The sequence below is a fragment of the Athene noctua genome, chromosome 5 (genome assembly GCF_965140245.1).
Source record: "Athene noctua chromosome 5, bAthNoc1.hap1.1, whole genome shotgun sequence".
Classification (NCBI taxonomy): Eukaryota; Metazoa; Chordata; class Aves; order Strigiformes; family Strigidae; genus Athene; species Athene noctua.
In genome coordinates, this window is record NC_134041.1 from 64,197,123 (window position 1) to 64,220,357 (window position 23,235).

The 23,235-nt window shown below is 40.3% G+C and overlaps 1 protein-coding gene across 1 annotated transcript in view; it reads right to left on the reverse strand.

The window, feature by feature from the left end:
- ADAM12 (ADAM metallopeptidase domain 12) overlaps window positions 1-23,235 on the reverse strand; it is a 184,071-nt gene that overhangs the window by 22,983 nt on the left and 137,853 nt on the right. The window contains exons 12-14 of the mRNA XM_074908490.1: window positions 9,599-9,776; window positions 4,773-4,862; window positions 3,140-3,335 (exon numbers count right to left, since the gene is read on the reverse strand). Coding sequence (XP_074764591.1) covers window positions 3,140-3,335; window positions 4,773-4,862; window positions 9,599-9,776 — 464 coding nt within the window. The remainder of the gene's footprint in view (window positions 1-3,139; window positions 3,336-4,772; window positions 4,863-9,598; window positions 9,777-23,235) is intronic.

Sequence of the window (23,235 nt, forward strand, 5' to 3'; positions counted from 1 at the left end):
AGTTCAAATCTTTATGGTGCTTGGATAAATTATTATTTTAGAAAAAAACTAAAAAAACCCCAAAACAAATGTTTAGTAATGATCTGGTCAGCTAACTTGGATGGGAAGCCCATCTACTTTGCCTATAGGGTTGTACCTGGAAAAAACTGCAAAGCTCTTACACCAGTGACAGGCCTTTGTAACAAATACTGACATTAAAATTAAGATTGTTCTTGCCTGAACAAATGGCCATGTCTGTGCAACAAAGTTAAGTACGTTCTAATTATTAACTCAATGCCTGCCACTGGCTCCCCCAAATCATTGGGTTTTTTCCCTCTCAGGGAAGGGTAGGAAAACACACTGACAATCATCTCCTTTCCTTCCCTAAAGAATCATTTTCTTGTCAATGTAGAAAAAGCCGTGAGTCTAAAGCTGAGAATCTTCTATTCCTTGGTAATCGATAATTTCTCTCTCTCAAATAGCTTTATCTGTGTATCTAGTTACTCCCGAAAAATGCCAGTGGAGTACCAGACACTACACAAATGCATTACTATCGATGTATCTTTCAGTCACACTACTATCAATAGGTCAGATCCGTGCAATCTGATGGTTCTGAATATGAAACAAAAAAGATGACAAGCAATTCATGCATGTTGCTCCTTAAGGATAAAAATGACATGAATTAATGTGAGAGAGTAGAGAAATGTGTGTGTTCTGGGAGCAGCCTGGAATGAACTTGGTATTTAAGAGGAGTTAATCGCTGTTTTCAGAGACTGTCCCCAGGTGCTCCTCCCCTCTTTCACACCAAGCTTTCCATGCTATTGCAGATAGGGAATAGCAGAAAGTATTCCACTTTTGATTCGAATTCATCTGTTGAAAGTAACAAAAACTGCCCAAGGAAATGCAAGTACTTCTTTCTGGGAACAGGTTCCTATTGCTCAGCCCAATGTAAACAAACTCTGACAGCGCTCATCGTTTTTCTTTAACTAGATCTAAAAATATTAAGATTGACGTTTATCATTGGGCTACTGGACATCTGTAACCTGATGAATAAAGAAAGATATACAAAACAATACACTGATAAGAAATTCAATATACTGAATATTATTTTAAGAAAAGCTATTGTATTTTGTTCTCCATGGCTTTCTCCTACTCGGAAAAAGAAATTAATGCAAATGAACTGTGATCTGTTTTTTTCGTTACAGTACAGATTTTTTTTAATCCACACAACTAGTCTTACACTCCACTCCAACACATACAGTTGTTAAAAAAAATTTCTAACAAATTACAACAATCTGGTAAAAGGTTCAAATGTGTATTTTGGATATGAAGCCCAGAGACAACATCTTAGAATGTCAAGTCCCTCTGCTGTAAGCAAGGCTGAAAAGTTTTTTTATCTGTACCATGATATTTTTCCAACTGCATGGCCCACTGAGCCCTCTCCTCATTCCACCCTGCATCTGTCAGCTCATACTCCAATCAGATGTAAGTGGTTTCAAAACCCTTTCAAAATCTTTATCCTTGGGTATTCCCATGAAAAAGAAGGGTATTCCAATTAAAGTCTGTTTGAGCTCTGTTCTTAATGAAGTCATCTTTCTCAGAAGCAGACTCACATAGCCTTGACCACTGGAGACTCCACGCACAGCAGTGCCCATACTGAATAGTCCCAAGAAGGAAGACAAGAAAGAATTAGGGGAGCCTGGGGGGTTTGGAGGACTCGCTGAGTTAGGAAACAGCCCTGGCAAGGGAGCTGCAACAATTCAGCTCCCTGACCTTTAGCTGAATTTTTCTCAGCGACTGAAATTATTAACAGTCTGACCGAGTAACTTTCCATGGCATGGGAAACTGGTTTGTACGGAGACTTTGCTTTATACAAGGGAAAATGTCTGGGTATCCAGGGGATTAAGAATCCCAGTATGACTAAGACTGGAGGCTGTAATTGTACATGCCTATACGAGCTCATATTAACTCTGTGATGCAAGTGGGATTCGGAGGAGTATATCAGATGCATCAGTTCCATGCGGGGAGTTAAAGTTTGCTAACATGTTCTTATACCCACATGACCAAGTTAACCTGCTATCTGTATCAGTGGCCTTATTTCCTGAGATGCTTTAATGCTCTTTAAAACAAAAATCGTGAATGGTCCAAGTCCCTGTGAAGATAACAGATGGATCTTTCAATAGATTTCTGATGAGGGTTTTGACCAAGGGAAACATCTGTGTCATTGTATTGATACATAAATTTTGAAAGAGAGTTAAAGGCAGAGAGATGTTGAATTAAGAGGCTAAGGGAGCTGAAAAAGTTAATTTAAAAGACATAATTAAATCTAGCTCTAAAAAATGTTTCTCCTCAGAAGAGGTAAAAGTAGTTTTCCCATTTGAGAAAGGGGGTGAGATGCTGAAGGAGACATGACATGTCCCCAGTGATGCAGGAGGCAATAGCAAAATGCTGAGTTAGTACTTGTAATTCAGTGGAAGAGCTGCAGGACGTTGTAGAAAGGTGAATGGCTTTCCCGGGATATCACCTATTTTGGATAACCCAAGAACTCATGCTATTAGATTTTTGCAAAAAAGTAAATTTCCATAGGAGAATAAAATATTTTTCCGCTTGAGCACGTCCTGTGCTAAGTGTACTGTCAGGAGGCAGGCTTACAGGGTAACACCAATTAATAAAATACACACAATGATACAAGAATTTTATGTTAGTGTCAAATACTGAGCTCTGCTTTGGGATGTAGACAGATGTATATGTTTTGCAGATGCACAATTTAGAGCACAGAAGGAAGCTTCCATACCAGTCTGAAAAAGAATGCAATTTCGACCTGTCAAGAGCATTCAGCACTTTGTAGGATGACATAAGGCCATATCAAAGTCAGTGTTAAATGATTTGTCTAAGTTCACCGAGCCATTTGCAGCATTGTTGCAGAATGAATCTAGTTAGTGTTGCTCTCTACCTCCTGCTGCAAGAAATGAACATGACTGCAAATCAAGGATAAAATGAATCACAGAATGATTCCCTCATTATTCAGTTTGCCATTTCAGAAAAGAATAGATACAGATTGGTGCCGTATAAAATTCCTCCCAATCACATGCTTTTTTTTTTTTTTTTTTTTTTTCCCCAAGTCTATCTCATAAACAGACCTCCTGGTTCTCAAACTCACCTTGGCCCCAGAGGGTGATGCACTGCTGCTCATGGGTCTGGCATATGCCGTTGTAGCAGTAACCATCCACCCTGTGGCACGCGTGCCCATCGTGCAGGTACACGTTGGCCGGGCAGTGAGGGCTGGCTCCCGTGCAAAACTCTGGCAGATCACAAGAATTGCTTGACTCTCTGCAAGAAATCCCCGCTGGTTTTAGCTGCAAAACAAACAAAACCCCTTTACTGCTGTAATTCCAATCAATAAGAGTTATGCAGCGGTATAACCCATGCAGCGCATGAACAGCTTTTTCCACTGGCTCTGCACCAGCTGACCGCAGAGGACAGTTTAAGGATTACACAGCTCTTTAAATACATTTATTTGACACAGGTTGAGAAGGGCTTGGCAGGAAGGAGGGCCAAACTGAAGTTGCAGCTGCAAACATGGCTCACGTGGCTTGGGTCAGAAGGTAAATCCAGCTTTTCATTATGTTTTCAAGTAGGAACCAAAGTTTTCAGCTTGCCTCCTGCAATCATGTCTGAACACAGAGGCACAGAAACAGTCTGAGCTGTACTGCAAAGGATGCTCTGCAGCACTGACCAGAAGTCAGAGCAGAAACCTTTTCATCCATATGGCTATAAGCACACAGCAGCGACCAGGGCAGCCAGCTGAACACAGAATATTATATTTTTTTTGTTATATTATGGCTCACCAAGCCACCAGCCCACCTGCCTCTGGATTCAGCTCCCTGACAGCTTCCTGGGATGGAGATGCATTTCCTGATGGAAACATCTCTCTGTCATGGTCAAGACCTTCTTCAACTTACTTATACAACTGGTTCATATAACTGTTCCTGTCCTGATTTCCCTGGATAACTGCATTTTCTCAGAGTTGAAGGCAACTCGTAGTTAATGGTGGAACAGGGCAATCTGAACAATCATTTATCGACAACAACCACAAAAGATGGGTGTGCTCTGAGAGCAGCGCTGATTTTTAACTGCATCACCACAGCGCCTTTGGTAAAAAGCAAAAAGACATGAAGATTGATTTTGCTAAAAAGCATTTGCTAGCTCTTTTGATAGCTTGCTGCTACTGAGCTTTTAGGCAGATGGTTGCCACAGACAATGGAAACTTGCTGAATGCTTTATTAGCCCATATGCAAGAGATGGGCTGAGAATTCAAGAAGGTGAATGCCTGCAGCAAGCTGGCTTTTTTTAGTACATTAGGAGTCCACAGGAGTTGATGATCTGCCATTAAAAATATATATGCTGTTGACAGAATTAATATCTTAAGAGTCTTCCCATAAAAAGAGGGTCCAGCATTTAATGACTGCTTGCCAGAGCACAACATCCATATAAGCATGAAAAAAAACCCCAAAGCCTACAAAAATTCATGAAAAAGAAGAGGTTTTGCACGAGTTGATGAAGTGGCTACAAATAGCACAGACACCATTAAAAGTCTGTTGATCCCCTACTGCAGGAAAGAACTGTGACAACTTGAGAATTTTTGGAATTGCTTACATGAAGTGCAAGTGTCTTAATGCTTAATGATACCAACTTGCTTATTCTCCATCCTTGCTTACTGCTCTTCAGTTGGGAAGATTGTGGAATTCTGCCCACCCCACACAGATTAAAAAAAAAAGTTTCCGTTGGTTCACCTGGCAGTCTTCGCAGCAAAGTCCATGTGCACACACTGCTCCTGGTTTCAAAGTACAGGTAGTGGCATTACAGCACCGGTTTGTACATTCCTAGATGGACGATAAATTTAGAGCAGACAACTTTCAGTCACAATAAGCTGTAAATTAAGAGGCTGCCTATAGCTCCGCCAAGAAAAGCTAGGCATGAAATAATGAATTATGCATGAAATTCTACAACTTGATCCAAAAAGTCTTGTCTGTCTTCAGATTCAACAAGCACAGTAATTGTAGTAAAACCAGAGAAGCCATTGAGGAAGGCTGGTTTATTCCAGCTATGGATCTAATCCCAAATATCACAAACAACTCAAGTATGCTGAAACCGATCCCGATACAGTAGTACAGTGGTTTATTTCCACAAAAAAAAAAAAAAAAAAAAAGTCAGTGGAATGATTCCACTGCCTCCACTGAGGATCTAGGACCTGTGTTGCGGTTACTGAGCATCATGACTGCAGCTCTCTACTTTGTGATAGTTGCTCACCAGACTTCTGTATCATGTGGAGACTGGTGGCTGCCACAAGGAGAGATGATGACAGTATTCCATGTAATCTCTTATCAGGGTAAGCCAGTAATAGAGCTCTGAGAAACGAAATGAGTATGAATTGCATTCTCACTAACTGATACATCCCAATTTCACACTTACGGATTAGATGGTGGCATGTGTAGGCTTTCGCAAACTTTATTCTCAGTAGAACGAGCTAGTAAGAAGTTTCAGAAAATAATGGTTTTGTTTTTCCAAGATTATGCTCACAAGCTGCAAGTTACATCAGCTGTGCTGGAATCTCATCTCTCTAACAAAAATAGCAGCAGATAAAATTGCTCTTCAGCTGTGTTAAGCCAGTTCGACTTAACAAGGGATCACTAACAATATAGGGAACACAGGAAAAATAAGTGGGTTAGACTGATGTTCACAGCCTCTTGTTACTTTATTGGCTTTTGTAAAGCTTTCCAACTGGAAGATAGGGCTACCAATGCACTCACGAATAAACAGCAAAATGATTTTCAGCATTTCACTGTTTTCTTAGATAATATCTGGCTGAATATACCACGCTAACTGTGCTGCTCTGAAGTAGTGGAACAACTTGCTGCACCTATTTTTGATCATGCCGGAAGGCAGCAGGCTACGCAAATATTTCTGTGCAGCTGCTGTATTTAAGAAGTAATGTTCCTTTGCACAGAAAACATTTTATAAATTCACCTCAATAGCAATCTGAGAAAAGCAGAGTGGAGGAAAGCAATGACAGTCCAATTAAGGTACTTCTGAAACAGTCAGCTCCTATACCCCATCATCTGGCCCTACACCAGCCAGCCGTGGAAAGCAATCGGCATTCCACAGGCAGGCTGGGATAAAGACACAGCTCTTTGAATGATGTTACCACAGCCTTTGAAATTTCCAATTGCTCACTCACTTATTACTCATTGTAGGGAATGAGTTTGGTAAATAGCTTTTGTGCCTGGGCTATTAAATTGTCAGGAATGGTTCGAACATAAACAGGCAAGCAAACAGAAAAGGCTCACAAGGCTTTTAGAGGCTGGAGGCTGCCACCTGAAACTACTGCTGCGTTGTAGTTTGTTAGTAGTAGTTATTATTAGTAACCACAGCAATGATGGGAGTTGGGTTTCTTGGTGTACGTCTGGGCTCATCAGAGCATCTCAGACAGACTAACACGGCAGCAATTCTAGCATCATCTACGTGGTGTTGGATACTGTAGACAGGACATCTTGTTTTCAACCCCACTTTTCTAAGAACACAAGACAGACTACAGTGGGTCACCCTATAACCCTTCTAGCCTTGTGTCCCCCTGACAGCAGCCAGCAGAAAATGCTTAAGGACAAGAATATGAACACCCATACATGACACCTTCCCAGCCTCCTGGCTTTCCCTTGGCTCCATGGACAATTTTATCCCCTCTAACCTTCAGTGGAAAGGAACTCACAAGTAATCGACAGTCTGGAGAACAGCTCCTTCTGCTTGCTTCAAACCTGCCACTTTCTAACTTTATGTGCACAGTTCTTGCTGAAGGGCAATTGCTCCCTACTCATCCTTTCCATTTCACTCATGATTTTATCATCTTCTGTCACGTTTTCCTTCATTTTCTTCTTTTCCTGCCACAGCCCCTCCAAAACTTTGAACCTCTGTATTGCTCCTCTTTCAACATTTTCATTCTGCTTTATCCTTCTTGAGATCTGGGAGGGGTAGGAAAAAGCTGCACATGCAGCTCCAGACGCAGGACGCTGCAGATTTATAGAGGCCTACTGGTGCTTTGTTTTGTTTTCCTATTTCTTCCCTAGTAATTTCTAACAGCCTATTTACCTTTTAGACCACTCTTGAGCACAGAGCTGACATTTTCATGAGACTATTTATTGCAATATGAAGTCTTGTTCCTCTATGGTCAGAGTCAGCTCAGAGTCCATTATCTTATATGTGATGTTTGGAATGTGCATCACTCCGCACTGAATCCCATTTGTCATCTTAATGCCCAGTCCAGCTGTCTCAGAAGGTTCCTCTGCAGTTCTTCACAGACAGCCTTCATCTTCGCCATCCTAACTAATATCATCAGCAAATTTAAGACTAGTACTCTTCCCAGGCTGTTTATGAATATGCTGAGTTGTGTGGTTGCCAGGACTCATCTCACGGATACATCGCAGCAGATCCCCTTCCACTGCATAAAATGGATTATTTATAATGGGTTGTGTTTCCTATCTTTTAACCCAACTTTTGCCCATGCAATATTCTCTCAATCTACAGCTTCTTAGTCTCCTAAAGAGGCTTTGGTGAAAGACTTTGGTTCTAAAGCTTCTCTGGACTCTTAACAGGCTGCAATAACATCATTGCCCCTTTCCATCCACTTGCTAAGTCCTTCAGAGCACTGCAATAGGTTTGTAAGACAAGATTTCCTGGCACAAAAGCTGTGTTGACTTGTCCCTGGCGTGTCACAGCTGTTCAGGCACTAGCTCTTAATTACATTTGGAAGTAATTTGTCTGACTTCTGATTTACCAATTTGTAGTTTTCTGATTCCCCTTGCAGCCTGTTATAAAATTAGCCACATTTGTCACCTTTCAGTTCTCAGGGACCAAGGATTTTTTTTTTTTTTTTCCTTCTTCTTCCTTTCTATGTGTAACCTACATTAACCCTCCTTCCAGACACTGTAGCACATCAGACATTTTTGGTAATATAATTCAAAATTAAGTTGAAGCTTAATAGGGAATATAATCCTTGGTCTGGTCTTACACTCTTGGCCTGGTGGTGGGCATGCTGGCATCCATTATACTCAAGAATATGATGAGCCCCAATGCACATGAGACCACAGCGTGGATGGAGATGGTCAGAGTCCCTACAGCATCAGCATTTCCAGGGGTGTCCGAAGGGTTGGAGGTGTGCTACAGTCACAGCTCTTCACCCTCCATGAATCCATTGCTGTCCAACTGCTGAGGAATGTCAGTGAGCACAGACCTCAACATGGGGCTAAGATTTTACTTAAAGGAGAAATATCTCTACCAACCACCTACATGTACCTATTAGACTGGTGCATAACAGTCTAGCATATGTTATTGTACAGCTTTCCATGACATAAAATACTGCAACACTGTTGACAAAACTCAGCTGGTACAAATGACTGGCCAGTGAATTATTTCTGTGAATTGGGCCCAAGCTGCAGTTGTCCAATATAATTAAAAAGGAAAGACAAGAAAGAAGAGCCAAATCAAGTCAGTGTTTGTTGACATTAAGTGGCTTTGACTTGAAAAGGTATCACTAACATTCAAAAGTGAAAATGAGAAAGATAACCAGGTTAGAAAGACATTTGCAAGCTGCTTGCACTCTATTGACTTTAAACAAGAAGATAAGCCTGCTTCCTCCAACCTCGTTACCCTGAAGAATGAGTGAACTGTCAGGAAATCCTTATGGCTTGTGTAAATCCAATACACTGTATAGACAGGATACAGCAATATCTCGCTGTTTTAACTGCCCCGATCTATTTTGTCTGTAAAATCATATTTATCACAGGAAACAAATCCCTCATCTGCTGATGTATTTAATTCAGATATTCTGAAAGAAGGTCAATACAGCCAGTGAGCATGGGATGCCAAAGTGATAAGGATGTCAGCTCGGATATTATTTGACCCCCAGGTTTTGCCCATTTCCTACTGATCTGAGCAGACCTCTGACATGTTTTCTAAACTAAATGGAACAATCTTTGAAGTAGTAGCAATTTTTTTTGAGAAGAAGTAAAGGCTATTTCTGTTAGTAAGGTAATTGGCTAGTGACAAAGAAAAACCTCATTGGGAAGGAGGGAAAGGTCTTGTACCTAAAAACTGAAACTGTCTCCAATGAAGAATACCTAGACACTGTTAATATTTATATAACTATTTATTAATATATGAGTGGCTTCTCATATTCTCACACCTTCAGTTCACACATGGTATCTTGAGAAATTTGAGCAATGTTCACAAATGTATTTTGAGTTTAGCTTATGGTCTAGTACTTAAAGGACTTTCTGTTGTTAGAAATATGACAGTTAGTCACGGTTAGTCTGTTGGACAAGCCATGAAAGGGTTTGTTCTCTAATGGTGAATCGAGTCTATTTTTAACTAAGGCCCTGCCTCAACTTTAACAACTCAAATTGAAACTCCCTCTACTTCTGAGGACTCTGAAGTTTAAGCTAATAAGATAGAAGCAGGGACGGGAGAGTTTTGCTTTACATCAAGTAGCATTAAACATGCCAAACCAATTCTGCACTGTTAAAAACCTGCACAGGAGGTGAGCGGTAATTCTCAGACGGTGTCTTACATCAGGCTCCCCGCAGTCGCACTCCTCTCCATCTTCCACATAGCCATTCCCACACTTCTGTCCACCAAAGGACTCCTTGACTTCAGGCAAGTTGAACAGACACATTCCCACTCCTTTTTCCAGGCTATTTTCCAGGTCCTTTCTACTGCAGCTACTGAATACCATGGGAAATGGATAGCTAGAAGAAAAACACACAGAGGCAAAAAGAAAGGTAGTATTATCAGATGAAAACATCCCTCTCCTGTCACGCCGGTGACCTTTTAGCACATCTGTGCACAAACAAGAAGATTGTGTGCATTTTTAAAAAAACCCTTTAACATAGAATGGAAATACAGCAAGTCAATGTGAAATTAAGCCCCAAACATTTACAATAATTTCTGACTATGAGTAAGGGCATTTCCATCTTTTTCACTTAAATTTGTAGCTGCTGTTAAGGTTTGGAAGTGTTCACATCTGGAATCCCTTCTACCTCTTACACATATGTAGATACAGAGCAAATTTTTATCATGATCCTAAAGAAATTCTGGGCTTGCAAGGAGGATTCCTGCATTTACAGGACTGCAAAACATCCTAATCCTTCTTGGAAAATTTAGCTTCAAATGGCAGATTCATTTATCTTGCTCTGCAGTATGGCAAACTTCCTGCTCTTTTTGAGAAAAAAAAAAAAAAAAATAGAGAAAAACACCAGGTTACTTGATAAGAGCCTACTTCCGCAATTCATCAAAGTCAAGCTTGGGAACTGCATGATTAAAGCAAATACAGTTCTTATATGAAATCAGGATGACTGTACAGACACTACTGAAAATACCTGTATTTTGAATTCCCACTGCTGAGAGCAGGATTTGGCCCTGCCCTGCAGGCACGTAGTGTCTTTGATTTCCTTTCCAAAACACAAGGACAATGTTAGCAAAATGATCCGGTGTAGTACCAATATCACCAGATAACCTGTATTTTTCTGCTGGAGGACTTAATTCCATTTTTACTAACGAATACTTGCAGTTTGACCCACAGAGAGGTCAGCTGGATCTGGCCATCAGAATCACGTCCTAAAATCTCTCGTGCCCTCTCCACACTGAGATGTGCACGTGGGTATGCTGGATCTGTATCAAAACCGAGTCATAGAACAACATCTCCCCTGAGACTTGGTACCTTCGTCACTGCTGCTCCATGGTCCAGCAGTAATTCAACATTATGGCAGCACAGGGAGCCAACCTGATAATGACTGGGCTTTATTCACGAAATGCCTTGTATCACTCATGTTATTAGGGCATAATCTTTACAGACAAGCAAGGTAATGGATGGATGTTCTGCAGTGCTGAACTTCAGACTTCGATTAATCTACTGTTGTTTCTCATATCCTGAAATGAAAAGCTTGCTTTGTGAATGATGATGCCTATAGGCATCAGAAAGGGATCATTTCTATTAAAAAATAAATGTTTGACAGTTACAAATGCAATAGGGCTTCCTATGCTGACATAAGGAGGTTAATTAGGATCTTCTAGAGGGGTTATGGGTACCTCACAGAACAGAATTTATTTTGTGCCTATTTAAAATTACCTCTTTTACCGATTCTTTTGCAATAAAACAGCCGGCTCATTGGAAAAGAACATAAACATGACTGAAGAAGAAAATAATTTTTGTGTATCACTACAGGGCTTGTCTGGTTAAACTAATCAGTTCTGTGATTCACTGACATATGACTTCAGAAAGTTAATAGGCATCTCCACTTAAAAAGCTGATTTCTGGAAAATATCAATGTTTAGGCAAAATGACAGAGTCTAGGATAAATAAAGAGAGGTCAGAATAGCATGAGGTAGGAGTCAGGCTTCTAGCTGCAGCTCTGGCCCCAAGGGAAAACAGGGAACATATTAGAGTAATGGAACAGAAAATAAAGGCACTTGGGAAACCTCCTACTGACCATTTTATATTGAGCAGTTGGAGATGTTCTTAAAAGGACACCCCAAACTCCTGTCCTGCTCTTAGTTTGATTGGAAAGAAAACCCCCACGAAATTCTGCGTATGTGACTATGAACAAGTAGATGGATGTACACAACGATAAACCACTAGAAAATAATCAGGAAACCCTGAGACATCTGACTGATCCTGCACAAAAGATGAGTGCTTGATCAGACATGATTCTCCTTTCAAATGATGAATAAATGAATACTGCATCACCCAGGCAAGACCCTTCACGTCAGTGCCACAGGTTTACTTTGATATCCACTGAGGCAGGGTGACGTGCATACCTTACACAGACTGAAATCAATACAGGAACACAAATAATGCCTTTTTCCCTGGTCCAGATGTCTCAGCCACCCACAGATCACGAGAATAGCTCACCAGTCAAAACTGCCAATATTTTAGGGCCATTCCTTTGTATCCATGAATGCTCAGGGTCATTTGCATGAATGTGAGATGTGTCCGTCTGTCACCGGGAGAACAGAATCCTTACTTTGTACCAGAGGTGAAATAATGTCATTGTTAATGAATGAGGTTTCTGTTTCCCCCCCAGAGGAACTTCAAGCTGTTTCCTATTTTGAACTAAGAGATCCATTCATCTTCTGGCTTTTCCTGCTCTTGACACTGATTTCCTCAGCTGACATCCGTGCAGCACATGTTATATGATGAAATTTTCTGAAAATACTTTTTCTTTACCAAGTAAGCCCAAAATAAAGCAATACAAAACCAGAGATGAACCCAACAAGAGGAAACAGAGAGCAACTGAAGGGTAACCACACCATGCAAGAGAAGATCCCACATCAATTGATGCCAGTTAGCATTTCATTGGAAACATAATTGATCTTTAATACCATGATAATCTGACACACAATCATTCTTCATTTTTTTTTTTTTAAAAAAAAAAAAACAAACCCATGTAACAGCCACAGCATTTGATCATTGTGATTTTAGGCTACATTTTTGGCTGTCTTTGCAATTTTAAAGCTCTTTCATCAGAAGCATGAAATCCCTGGCAGATGGGAAGGGAAGCTATAGATATCAGATGTCAGCAGCATTAGGAATCATGTTTAAGTGAATCTGGAGCTTGTGAAAAATGACGAAGTAATGGTCATGTGAAAGAAACTTGTCCCCTGAACAACTGCAGCAATCTTCCTCACACTACCCTGTTAAGAGGCTTCAGAACTCACCTTTGGGTGGGAAAAGGTAATGGAGTCTCCACAATAAAGTCAGCCCTTGACCTGTCTCCAAGATTTCAGTAACAGGCTAAACAGGGATATTTATTCTTTCTGTGGTAGCTCAGACACTTATCCTATTGGAAAAAGCCTCGTATACCAACTCATATAGGCACTGGAGAACCTTCCAGAGGTAAAAAATTTAATTAGCAATCAGTATGTTCCATTATCCTTCACTCAGGACATTTTTTTAATTTTTTTTTTTTATTATTTTTTTTTTTTTTACAGATGCTTATTCTTCTGCGGTTGGGAAGAGAAAGGAAACTTTAGTCCAACCTAATTCCTATTCTAAGATGCTAAATAGCCCACACATTTTCTGCACTGAATCTGTAAATTTAATACACAATGGACTATTCTGTCACACCATTCTGGCTGCGGGTACAACTCTACAGAACTCAAATTGTGCCCAGCACTACATCAGTCTCTTCAGTAAGTTTACAGCAAGGAAAATAATTTCAGAGCCTTTCTACCCCTCCTGAATCCACAGCATCCCTCAGTGTCTTCTTGGTGCTTAAAAGATGTACTTAATCTCGAGCCACGAATATCCTAGTTCCCAGCAAAAATAGCTTTGACTGCTCCTGCAAATGAGAGCTTCACAATAGTAAGAGGATGCCTGGTAACTGATGTCTTTAGAAACAGAGTCTGGTCGTGTCCCATTCATTTATATTTCAAGCACTCAGGCCATTCAAATGCCCGTTTCCTTTATGTAGTTTTGCATTTAGCCTGTATTAGATGGCTCCTGTCATTAACTAAGTGAAGTGGCATCATCACTGTGTCAAGTTCCTTTTAAGAGTAGAGGGTTCTTTGTACTAGCACTGTGTTGCCCAGCATAGGCTTTTTTTGCATGAACTATAAAAGTTCATCTCCATCACCTCCATTTCAGAGGCATTCCCCCTCCTAACGGGTTGAATAACAAGAGAGTACAAGCACAGAAACAGAAAAGTCACTGTCCCAGAAAATTATAGTCTTCAGGGATCAGACAGCCAGAGAATTTAGGAGAAACAGAGTAGCTAGTGATTCATGCAGGGTAATACAGGAGATCAGATACAGACCTAGGAGCAATACCACCACTGCGGCTGGTGTGCCATGTTTGCCATTGCTGTCCTTCCCACTGCTCCAGGAAAATTCCTGGAGAGGCACTGACTTGCGCTGCAGGAGGCCTCAGCTCCATTCCAAACGCTACCACTGCATTGCAGCAATACCTTGGGAAAGCCATCTGAAATGAAACTCCCTTGGTTCCTACAAACCACGTCTATCTACATCTTCAGGCATTTAAATATTTAATACCTTGGATCTAACCTGCTCCATGTTCCTCCACCATAAAACACGACATACTGTGCCGTGTCTCGAGAAGCATCACTGAAGCGGTAACACCACCAATGCTCCTGGCAATTCTCTGCATTGCACAGGAGGAAAAACTGCAGGTTCACAATATCTTCAAAACTAACATTTTGATTATTACCATTATCGCTATCCAATCTCAGGTTTTTTTCCTTATTCAAGAACTGTAGGACTTCTATAAAGTAACTGCCTTGCTCTCTCCAAAATGTTGGTATATACACACACATGTATTATACGTATATATAAATTATATATCTATTTATAGGGTTCATTTATTCCAGTTCATCTTGCAGCCTGATTATTCAGCATTATGACAATGTTTATACAGAGCCTTTTACCAAAAGGCCCTGCAGTGTTTTACAATTATTCACTCAATTAAAATGCACAACAGCCCCAAAGAGCTCTATTAAGTACCACCATGCCTTCCTCCCTGAGGTAATATGATAATTGGAGATTATATTAAATTTAAAAGGGCATTTTGATTTTCTGGAGCATACTTATTGAAACAACTGTTGACTAGATAATTTCCAAAGGTGCAATAAACTGGGACAGGGTTTTGTCCAGAATATGCTTGAAAAATGAAGCCTGAGAGGCCAGATTTGGAAATAGCTAAGGCACCAGCCGTGCTTTTTAGGAGCATGAGGATCCTCAAAGACAAGAGGCGTGCCGAGTCCCAGCCCTCTGCATCAGAAATGTCACATCAATCACCTGAATTTCAACCACTTTCCATGACAACACCTTATCTGAACTGAATATCACAGTGTCTCTCTCTGTCTGTCTCCCTGCTAGGACCCTTTGACATTCACAAATATGAATACTTACTCCACTTGCTTTCCAATATTCTTGATTTTTGGCTGCACAGTGGCTCACTTACAACTGGAGAGGAGGAGAACAACTCATATCTTTTAATTGGAGGCAGATGTGAGTTGGAGTTCCCTCTTGTTCAGACTCTACAGAATGACTTACACACAAATGTGTAGGTTTTCTGTTGCATATTCCAGTCTTACATAAAGAACCTAAAAACAGGCGGTTTTTAAACAAAACATAGAGATAAGATTGCTTTTTAAAATTCAGGTATAAGTGATTTTTCCCTGAAAAAAATGTCAGCAGTAGAGAGAGTAACGCAAGACTAAACCTCTAGAAGGTAGCAGCTCAAGCGACACGAATATTTCTAGACCCAGTGAGGAGCTGCTTTTAAGGAACTATGACAATTTTCCAGCCTCCTCTAACTCCTGATCTAACTGACATAATTCTTTCTCACTAAAAAGCATCCCCCTTAGTTTTTAACCTTCTAAACATTATTATTGCTCTCCAACAACTTCTTATGGTCTCCTGAGAGATATGAGCCTACCCGAATAAAACTGAATTTGCTATTAGATGACATTTTTTGACACTTCAGCTATTCTGTACAGCGTGTATGTTAATGAATTAGTAAGCATAAAGAACCTCACAGAATTAGCTATCAAGCAGGAGATAAAATCCAGTTTTCTTTGATATTGAAAATACCACAGATTCCTTCGTGTACCAGGTTCTGTCATTACACATTATTTCACAGGCCTCATGTTTTAATACCAATTGTTTAAAATTAGACAAGCGTGATAACGTGGAAGGGCTTTTTAATGTACTGTTTAAACAATGTCTTCATTTCTAAGTATTTTTGAGGGAGAAAGACACAAAAGAAGTTTTAAAGTAGATCCCACAAGCACAATAAAGTAAAGGGAGAGTCTAAAGTTATCCGAGATTCCCTCCCACCCAAAGCTTTTGCAAATGGTAAAGAGCCAGGACAACGGGAGGAGTGGGTAAACTGGAGGATTCTTTGGGCCCCTGGAAGATGTGCAGGCCCTTGCAAGCAGCACACAGTAGAGCTTTGTACAAGATATCAGTCCCAGAAGCGATCTGGCACAGCTTCTTCAGCAGTGTTGGAAGTATTTAGCTAAAAATGTAGAGTGGTTTTTTTATATATATATATATAAAAAGTATTGAAATGGGAAGTTTGCTTCAAAAGGCACTAGATGTCTGACAACTCATACTTATTTTCTAGCCTATTTTTCACTCTCTTGCTCCTCTTTTATAGTTTTAATCCCTAGAGCATCAATAAAGTAGAACACGGAATTGGGCCATGTAGTTATACATGACATCAAAGCTCTTGCCGTCTGAGTTCATGGTCAGTGATTTAAAAACAAGACTAGATTTCTCTTAGTGCTTCTGTGATGTTCACTAGACGGTAGTTTTTACACTTCCAATAAATGTGAATATGTCACACTAGTGGTTCATTTAATTGATGTGTAGCGGCAATGGCTTGTTGTGCTACAATGAAATTTCCAGGGTTATTGAAAAGAAAGTCTTTCCAAGGCAACGCTTAAACTTCACACACAAATGCTTGAGGTTCATTTTAATTTGGCCTGGGGATAGTGCAGATTCTCAGAATGCATTCAAATAATCTCACTTCAGGTGCCTAGACTGCATTGTCATAGCCCCATCTGAGACGACCTCTCCCATTAAACTGAAGGTGAAAATTTAACTACCCGAAATATACAAAAAGGCAGATTTATAATATTGTATGTGGGACTTCAAGGCAGAAAGCAGTGATGAAACAAATGGCTGGATGGTTCAGAAAAGTCCTTTCTGCAAAGGAACAACGCTTGATGGCTTTATACAGTACACACTGTCATGGCCTAATATTTGTGCAGTCACAAAACTGCCAAATAAAACATTATTAGCAGTTACTTTTACTTTGACAAATGTACGGTCAGAGAAGTTTTTTTTCTTGTTGAGAGGCCTATTGTGACTTTCCTTTCTGTGTTCTGGGGGTGAAGCAATACTAAACCAATTTATCAATCCTGACAGTATTCTGACTACACGCCGGAGCTATCTGCATTGCAAAAGCTCTATGGGAGCTGAACTCAGGCAACTGTTCTTCCTGCTGGAAACCAGACAGCCAAAGAAAGTAGCTATAATCAGTTTGAATTTGCCTCTGGCTCATCTTTTGCTCTGTTTCCTTTTAGACCACTACCTCATTAATAAAAATTTGCTGGATTGCTGAGAGTTCAGGTTTCACAATCTACTACTTAGAATTTGAGGTTAATCCAATGCTGACTACAGTAAAAGGGGGAAAAAAGCAACAAATAGCTGAGGAAGGGATGAAAAGGCCAGGTCAGGTCTGGTCCCAGGCTAAAGAAAAGCAGGGCAGCAGGCATACCGTGCCTGCCAGTGATTACCAGCAACGAAGGAAACAGTAGATAAGAAGCACAACCAGAATGCCCTGTGTTGAAATTTGCCACACAGAACACAACATCCTCAGCACGTGACAGGCAAATAAAGACAAATGGTCCATCCTGTAGCTCAAAATACCTTCCTGAAGATTAGCTTCCTACAGATTTCTGGCTAAATAAAAGGCACTGTCTGACCTGGCTTGAAATGTTAGGGCACTGCTACCTCATGATGACACTTCATTTGGTTCCCAACATGATTTTACAATCAGCTTTTGTTTCAGGTAGTTACATTGCGATTTTTTCCCTTGAAAAACCTTGGAATTGTTTTTTTTTTAAATGGGTCAGGAGCAGATGGGAGAAAAAAAAAATTACTTTGGGAACTCGGTTTTGAGAGGAGTACTTTACAGAGAGCATGTTTGGGTGAGGGAGAAGAACAAAATCATTTTTTAAAAAACAAAGCAGACCAAACAGAAGGGAATATCAAACCCAGATTGTAATACAGAAATATCAACCCATGATATTTATGGACATTTCTCCCTTTCACCAGTACAATCTCCTGTCCTGCCTATGTGTGTCCTAACCACAAGTCATGACACACTGCACCCCAAAGAAGGAAAGCAGCATACACAGTTATCCCCCCAGCCGATGTCATCACCAGTGTGACCAGCTTGATTTAAAGTCCTGCCACACTGTGGGTACTGGGCCTCAGCAGATGGATTTGGGTGAGGAGGAGCCTGTACATCAGGTGAGCAGTTCGAATGACAGCATGTTCAGGGAAGGGAGCTCCGAGGAGGGCTAAACCCCACAAAAAGTGATGCAGGGCAGGGAGAAGGGATTTGGGAAGCAGCCCTCTGGACAAAGCACACAAAGAAGCTGCCCACTGGGAAGAGCAGTAGCAGAAGTGCTAAGAGAATGAAGCTTAAGGAAATGGGAGTTGGAGAGATGTGGGTGCTAGAGGAAAACATCTGAGCCCTGCAAAAAGGTGGAAAGAATATATATACACCTGGAGGACAGGCTCATATTGATTTCACTTAACATCTGTACTACCTGGTCTCTTAATAAATCAGGGCTTCAAGACAGGAGTATCTGACTTGCAAGCAGCATGGCTCAATTATTTTTTTTCCTTTTAGACGATCCAAAGGAAAGACAAGTGAGGCATAATGGTGCCAGAAATCAGACTGCATTCTCCCAGCATTTCCACTTTCCCTTCTTCTACTACAAGATAAACACTGAGGTAGAAAAAAAAAAAAAAAAAAAAAAAGAGCGCAGTTTATCCCATATCACCTAAATCATCTCAGACAAATGGAAGTGCAATTCTTTAAAAAAAATTCATAAATATAAAATAGCAATGTATCACTTTTTATAGCTTCCCTTTTCTTTTTCACAGAGCTTGAACAAAGAAAATAAACCAATTAGTAGCAACGTTGTAAGTACCATTCTTTCAAGGCATAAGAAAAGAATGGATCCAGCCATGATCTGAGACTTAAGGATGCTTGAGCGAGCAAATTAAAACTTTCACTCATAGGAATTAAAGGCTTCTGAGAAATTTAAAGGAATCCATAGGTATCCTGATGAAATCCTGGCCTTATTCAAGTCCATAGGAGCTTTTCTACCAACTCCGAGGGAGTCTGGATTTCACATCTAGCACTGGTTGGCTGCCAGGAGAACATCAATGATGAAGATGAACAGAATTTCCATGCTATGTTGGAAGCAGCCAGAAAGGCTCCCTGGGACACCAAAGTTATCTCACCTCTTTATTTTCAGTGATTTTACACTGAAATAGGTGGTTGCTTATCTTCACCTCACCACTGGGGCTGTGCCATTCAGTTTTAAAAGATGAAATGGAGCCTACCTGCATTTCTGCCACAAGAATCCCACTGTAAATGCGTCCGGGACTTTGTAATAGGCTCTGACATTAGAAGAGAAAAAGAATGACTTTGCAGGAACCAATTGTCGGGGTAAAATGGACATCTTCCCTCTCTGAATTTTAAACATTTTGCACATCCATCCCAGGCACAAAAGATTCTGTGATTCCCATGACAACTGTGGCAAATGCAGCTGTAGGCATCATTTAATTACAGTGATTCAGCCTTCCAAGTCAACATCAATTCCTTAAAGTGCTTCAGGGCATACAACACATGTTCAAAAAGGAGCATTCATGTGACCTTAAGAATATGGCCTTTAAGGTATGTTTCCATTTATACTCTGGGAATTTGGAATTCATTAACACCAATTAGAACTGGACATTGTGTGCTTAATTCTCCAGGCAATGCACTACAGATTTATCCCTGCAGGTTGAAAAGTTTTTTTGATGAAACAGAAAGCTAAGATAAAGGGAAACGTCCTTGTATGATTTGTTCTCATGGGTCATGGCAACAGCAGTATTGCAGGAGAAAAATGTCCCTTACAGAGCTATATTTTCTATGGATATTATACCGACAAGACAAAAGGCAGCTGAGCTCTCACATACCAGCATCCAAGCCAGTAAAACTGTACCCGTTCTGGATGCATCGCGTAGTAGAAACCACGACTTGTCCTTAAGTATCTGCTATAAATAATCACACCAGAAGTAAAATGTGTTTTCATTTGAGAAGTAACCTCTCTCCTTGTCAGCTTCACTTACAGAAAATGCACGCTGTAAATCTGTATGAGTTCTCCTCTAGAATACACCAGAAAAGCCAAATATTTTCACTTCTAACAGCACATCTACTGCAATGTGAAAGACTGAACTAAAATAAAAAGCAATCCCTTTTGTTTAAAGACCTGCCCCATAGCTCTGCGTGTTAAATGTTAACAGTGACCCACTCCTGTAAAGAACTGAGAAACACGCAATGTCTTGCAATCGATGCTACTAATTCTTCAACGCAGATCTTATTTACCACAACAGTTAAATATATCTGGAATGTATGGAAATTATTAACAAAACCTAACACCAAATGCACTGCAGACATGGGGCTACTTGGAGTTAAGTGAAAGACGGACCTAAACCTATTCTGTAATCTCGTGGCTGTTTCCACCTTAAGGAAGGACCAGAATGCAATGTGCTAAATTACTCAGGCGTAGGGATATGTTGCTTAAGTTTTTTTTAAAAAGCAGTTGCACTGCTGGCACAACAGACCTAGCCCTGTCACAAGCAATTTATTACATCAGTATATCAACTTTATTAAAAAAAGAAAAAAGACGATGAAGTCTGCCTTTGTGCAGAGCTCAGCTCAGACTGGTTTGGAAACATAAACAGCTTCAGAGTTTAATTAGAAACTGTTTACATCTTAAAGATAATTTCATTTTCTTCAAATTGTAACAGAGGTAATTCCAGATAGTTCTGCTGACTCCACAGTTTAATGTCTCTAAGCTGCCAGACTTAAAAATGCAAAGTGAGGTCTGCACAGCTGAAAACAAACTGAGAGGGGTCAGGAAATACCGTGCTAACTAATAATGGCTTGATTATCTAAAGTTTAACAGGTCTGCAGCTACAAGATGCTGCAAGATGTTTCGGAAGAAGAGAGCCAGTCAGTAAATTAAAGTCCTTTTCCACACTGTATTTCTGATTTCTATCCCATTTCTAGCATAACCTTTTGACTTTTTTTTAAGGTTGTGGGGTTTTTTTGGTTGTTTTTGTGTTGCGGTTTTTTGTGTTTTTTTTTTTACCTTGTGAAGTGTTGGAATAATTAGTGTTTGCTTGAAGTTGATTTGGTACCAAAGCCAAGATGCTGTTTTCATGCCATACCTGACTGTCTCCTGAAGCTAGAGTGCTGGAAATCTCTGGAGGGTGTATGTTTTCATAGCCTGGTTCAGTAGATTCCATTTCAGAGTTCGAGTAACCAAAATCAAGGTGATCTTACATCCTGCTTCCTTGAGATCATTTTTCAAAAAGAAGACGTGTGATTGAAACTAAATGGCACATACGATTAGTACTTTCCTAACTTGTCCTTAATAGATTTAAACTATGTTTTATTTAACTATATTTTTATAATGTAGTTAAATATATTTTTTATGTGGCAGATTAAAAAACAAAAATCAAACAAAAGCAGATTACAAAATAACAGGGCTCCCCACAAAAGCCTTTGTGAGGCAACCCTACTGAGCAAAACAGTTCTCCAGGAGACATCAGCCACCCATCTATCATGCAAATATATATTTATGCATTATAAAACCAGCATTACTGTTACTAGCCTCCTTTTGATGTGCAAGCCTAAATCTCCTTAATGGTAATGGATGATACAGGAGGGAAGAACAGACCTCCAGCACCACCAAAGGACATCTGTTGTGTAATACACTTGAAGGAGAGCGACATCCCCCAGATGCTGCCCTTGGTAGTGAAGGCAGAGAAGCTGCTGAGCATCTCCTCACCCTGACCCAGCCCTGCTGTTCACAGTTACCCCAGTTGCATTGAGATAACTGTGCACCTGAACCACTAGACAGATCACTAAATAATCATTAATATACATTCCTCTCCACTGGTTTTTAACTTGGATGATTTCCACCACCTGGATTATCACATAGCCCCACAAAATGCTATTCCAGTTCACCAGAGGTAGAAGTAAACTGCAGGACAGGAGCAAATCAGGTTGGGGTTTAGATCCACAGGCCAGTTTCTCTGACCAAATCCATATTTCATGGCGTTTGCTGTGGGTGTAATGTGATAATAAGAAATGGCTTTTGGATAGACACCCTGTGCATAGATTCTATAACTCACATGCCCACGACCCACCATTTAATTTTACTTTAATAGAGAGAACAAATACCTAATTGAAGCTGTGATGCCTCAGTGGCTCCGGGGAGCAGTTCCAGAAGCATTCTTAGACCCCAGCAGTTTGTGGAGAGGGAGCACTGATTGCAGGACTCCTGAAATGTGAGTGCTAAAACTAGCCCTACTCTTACACTGAGTATGAACGCTGGAGAAATCTTAAAAGACAAAAAAAACAAAATAAGACCTTCAACAATGTCAAAGTAGCAGGAACTGGGGATGGGGGTAAGAGGATAAAGCAAAGAAATAGCTATTTTAGATGTCTCTGGTATACACTTGCTACCACAGCGGGCTGTCAGTAGAGGGTAGCCAATATTTAAAAAAAAAAAATAATTTCTTTGCCAGAGAAACGGATGCTATAAAGGACACAAACTAAAGTGTGATGCACATCCCCTCGGCCACTGAAGTTAATGCATAAAAGGAAAGTGTCAAATATAGCTCTTTCTCACTTGCAGGAAAGCTGCCTTTCAAGCATACCTTCTCGTCACGTATCTTCTTGTCCCAGATCCCAGCACTACACTTTCAAAACAGTTGGGAATTGGCCTGTAAAGCGCAAGAAAGAGCAAATGTTTCCTAACCTAATCCTTGGATGCCTGGGCCACTTGTATAATGAACCCATGGACCAGCTTATCACCAGTGGGGCAAAGAGGAACGTTCACATTTCTGGTATCTTCTGTGTAACTCATGGTCTTGCTTGGTGTCACTTTTCAGCTACTCATAGACATCTGGTACTATTACTCAGGAAAAAATGCTATGTTTCTGCTCAGATATTTTATTTATCTTTAATTGTAACTAATGCACTCAGTGTTCAGTGCAGAATACCTAACTGTTCCTACAGGGAATTAAAATATTGTACCTACCAATGCTCTTTTTCAGTGGTATCTGGAAGAAGCCCACCTGATGGTCCTTCCCATTTAATTTTTCACCATTTCTCCTCAGCAGTATTTTGACTGAGTCAATTAGTTTAATTTGGGACTGTCACTCAGCTGATTCTTAACAGACTGTATTTTGCTCACACTCTCATTCACAAATATGCAGCTTCCCATTGGCTGTTTTAATTCTAACATAAATGTTGTAGTTTTACTTGAAAACATACTGATGACAGTGAGTGGGTTTTGGATTGGTTAAAAAAATTCATCTTCAGGT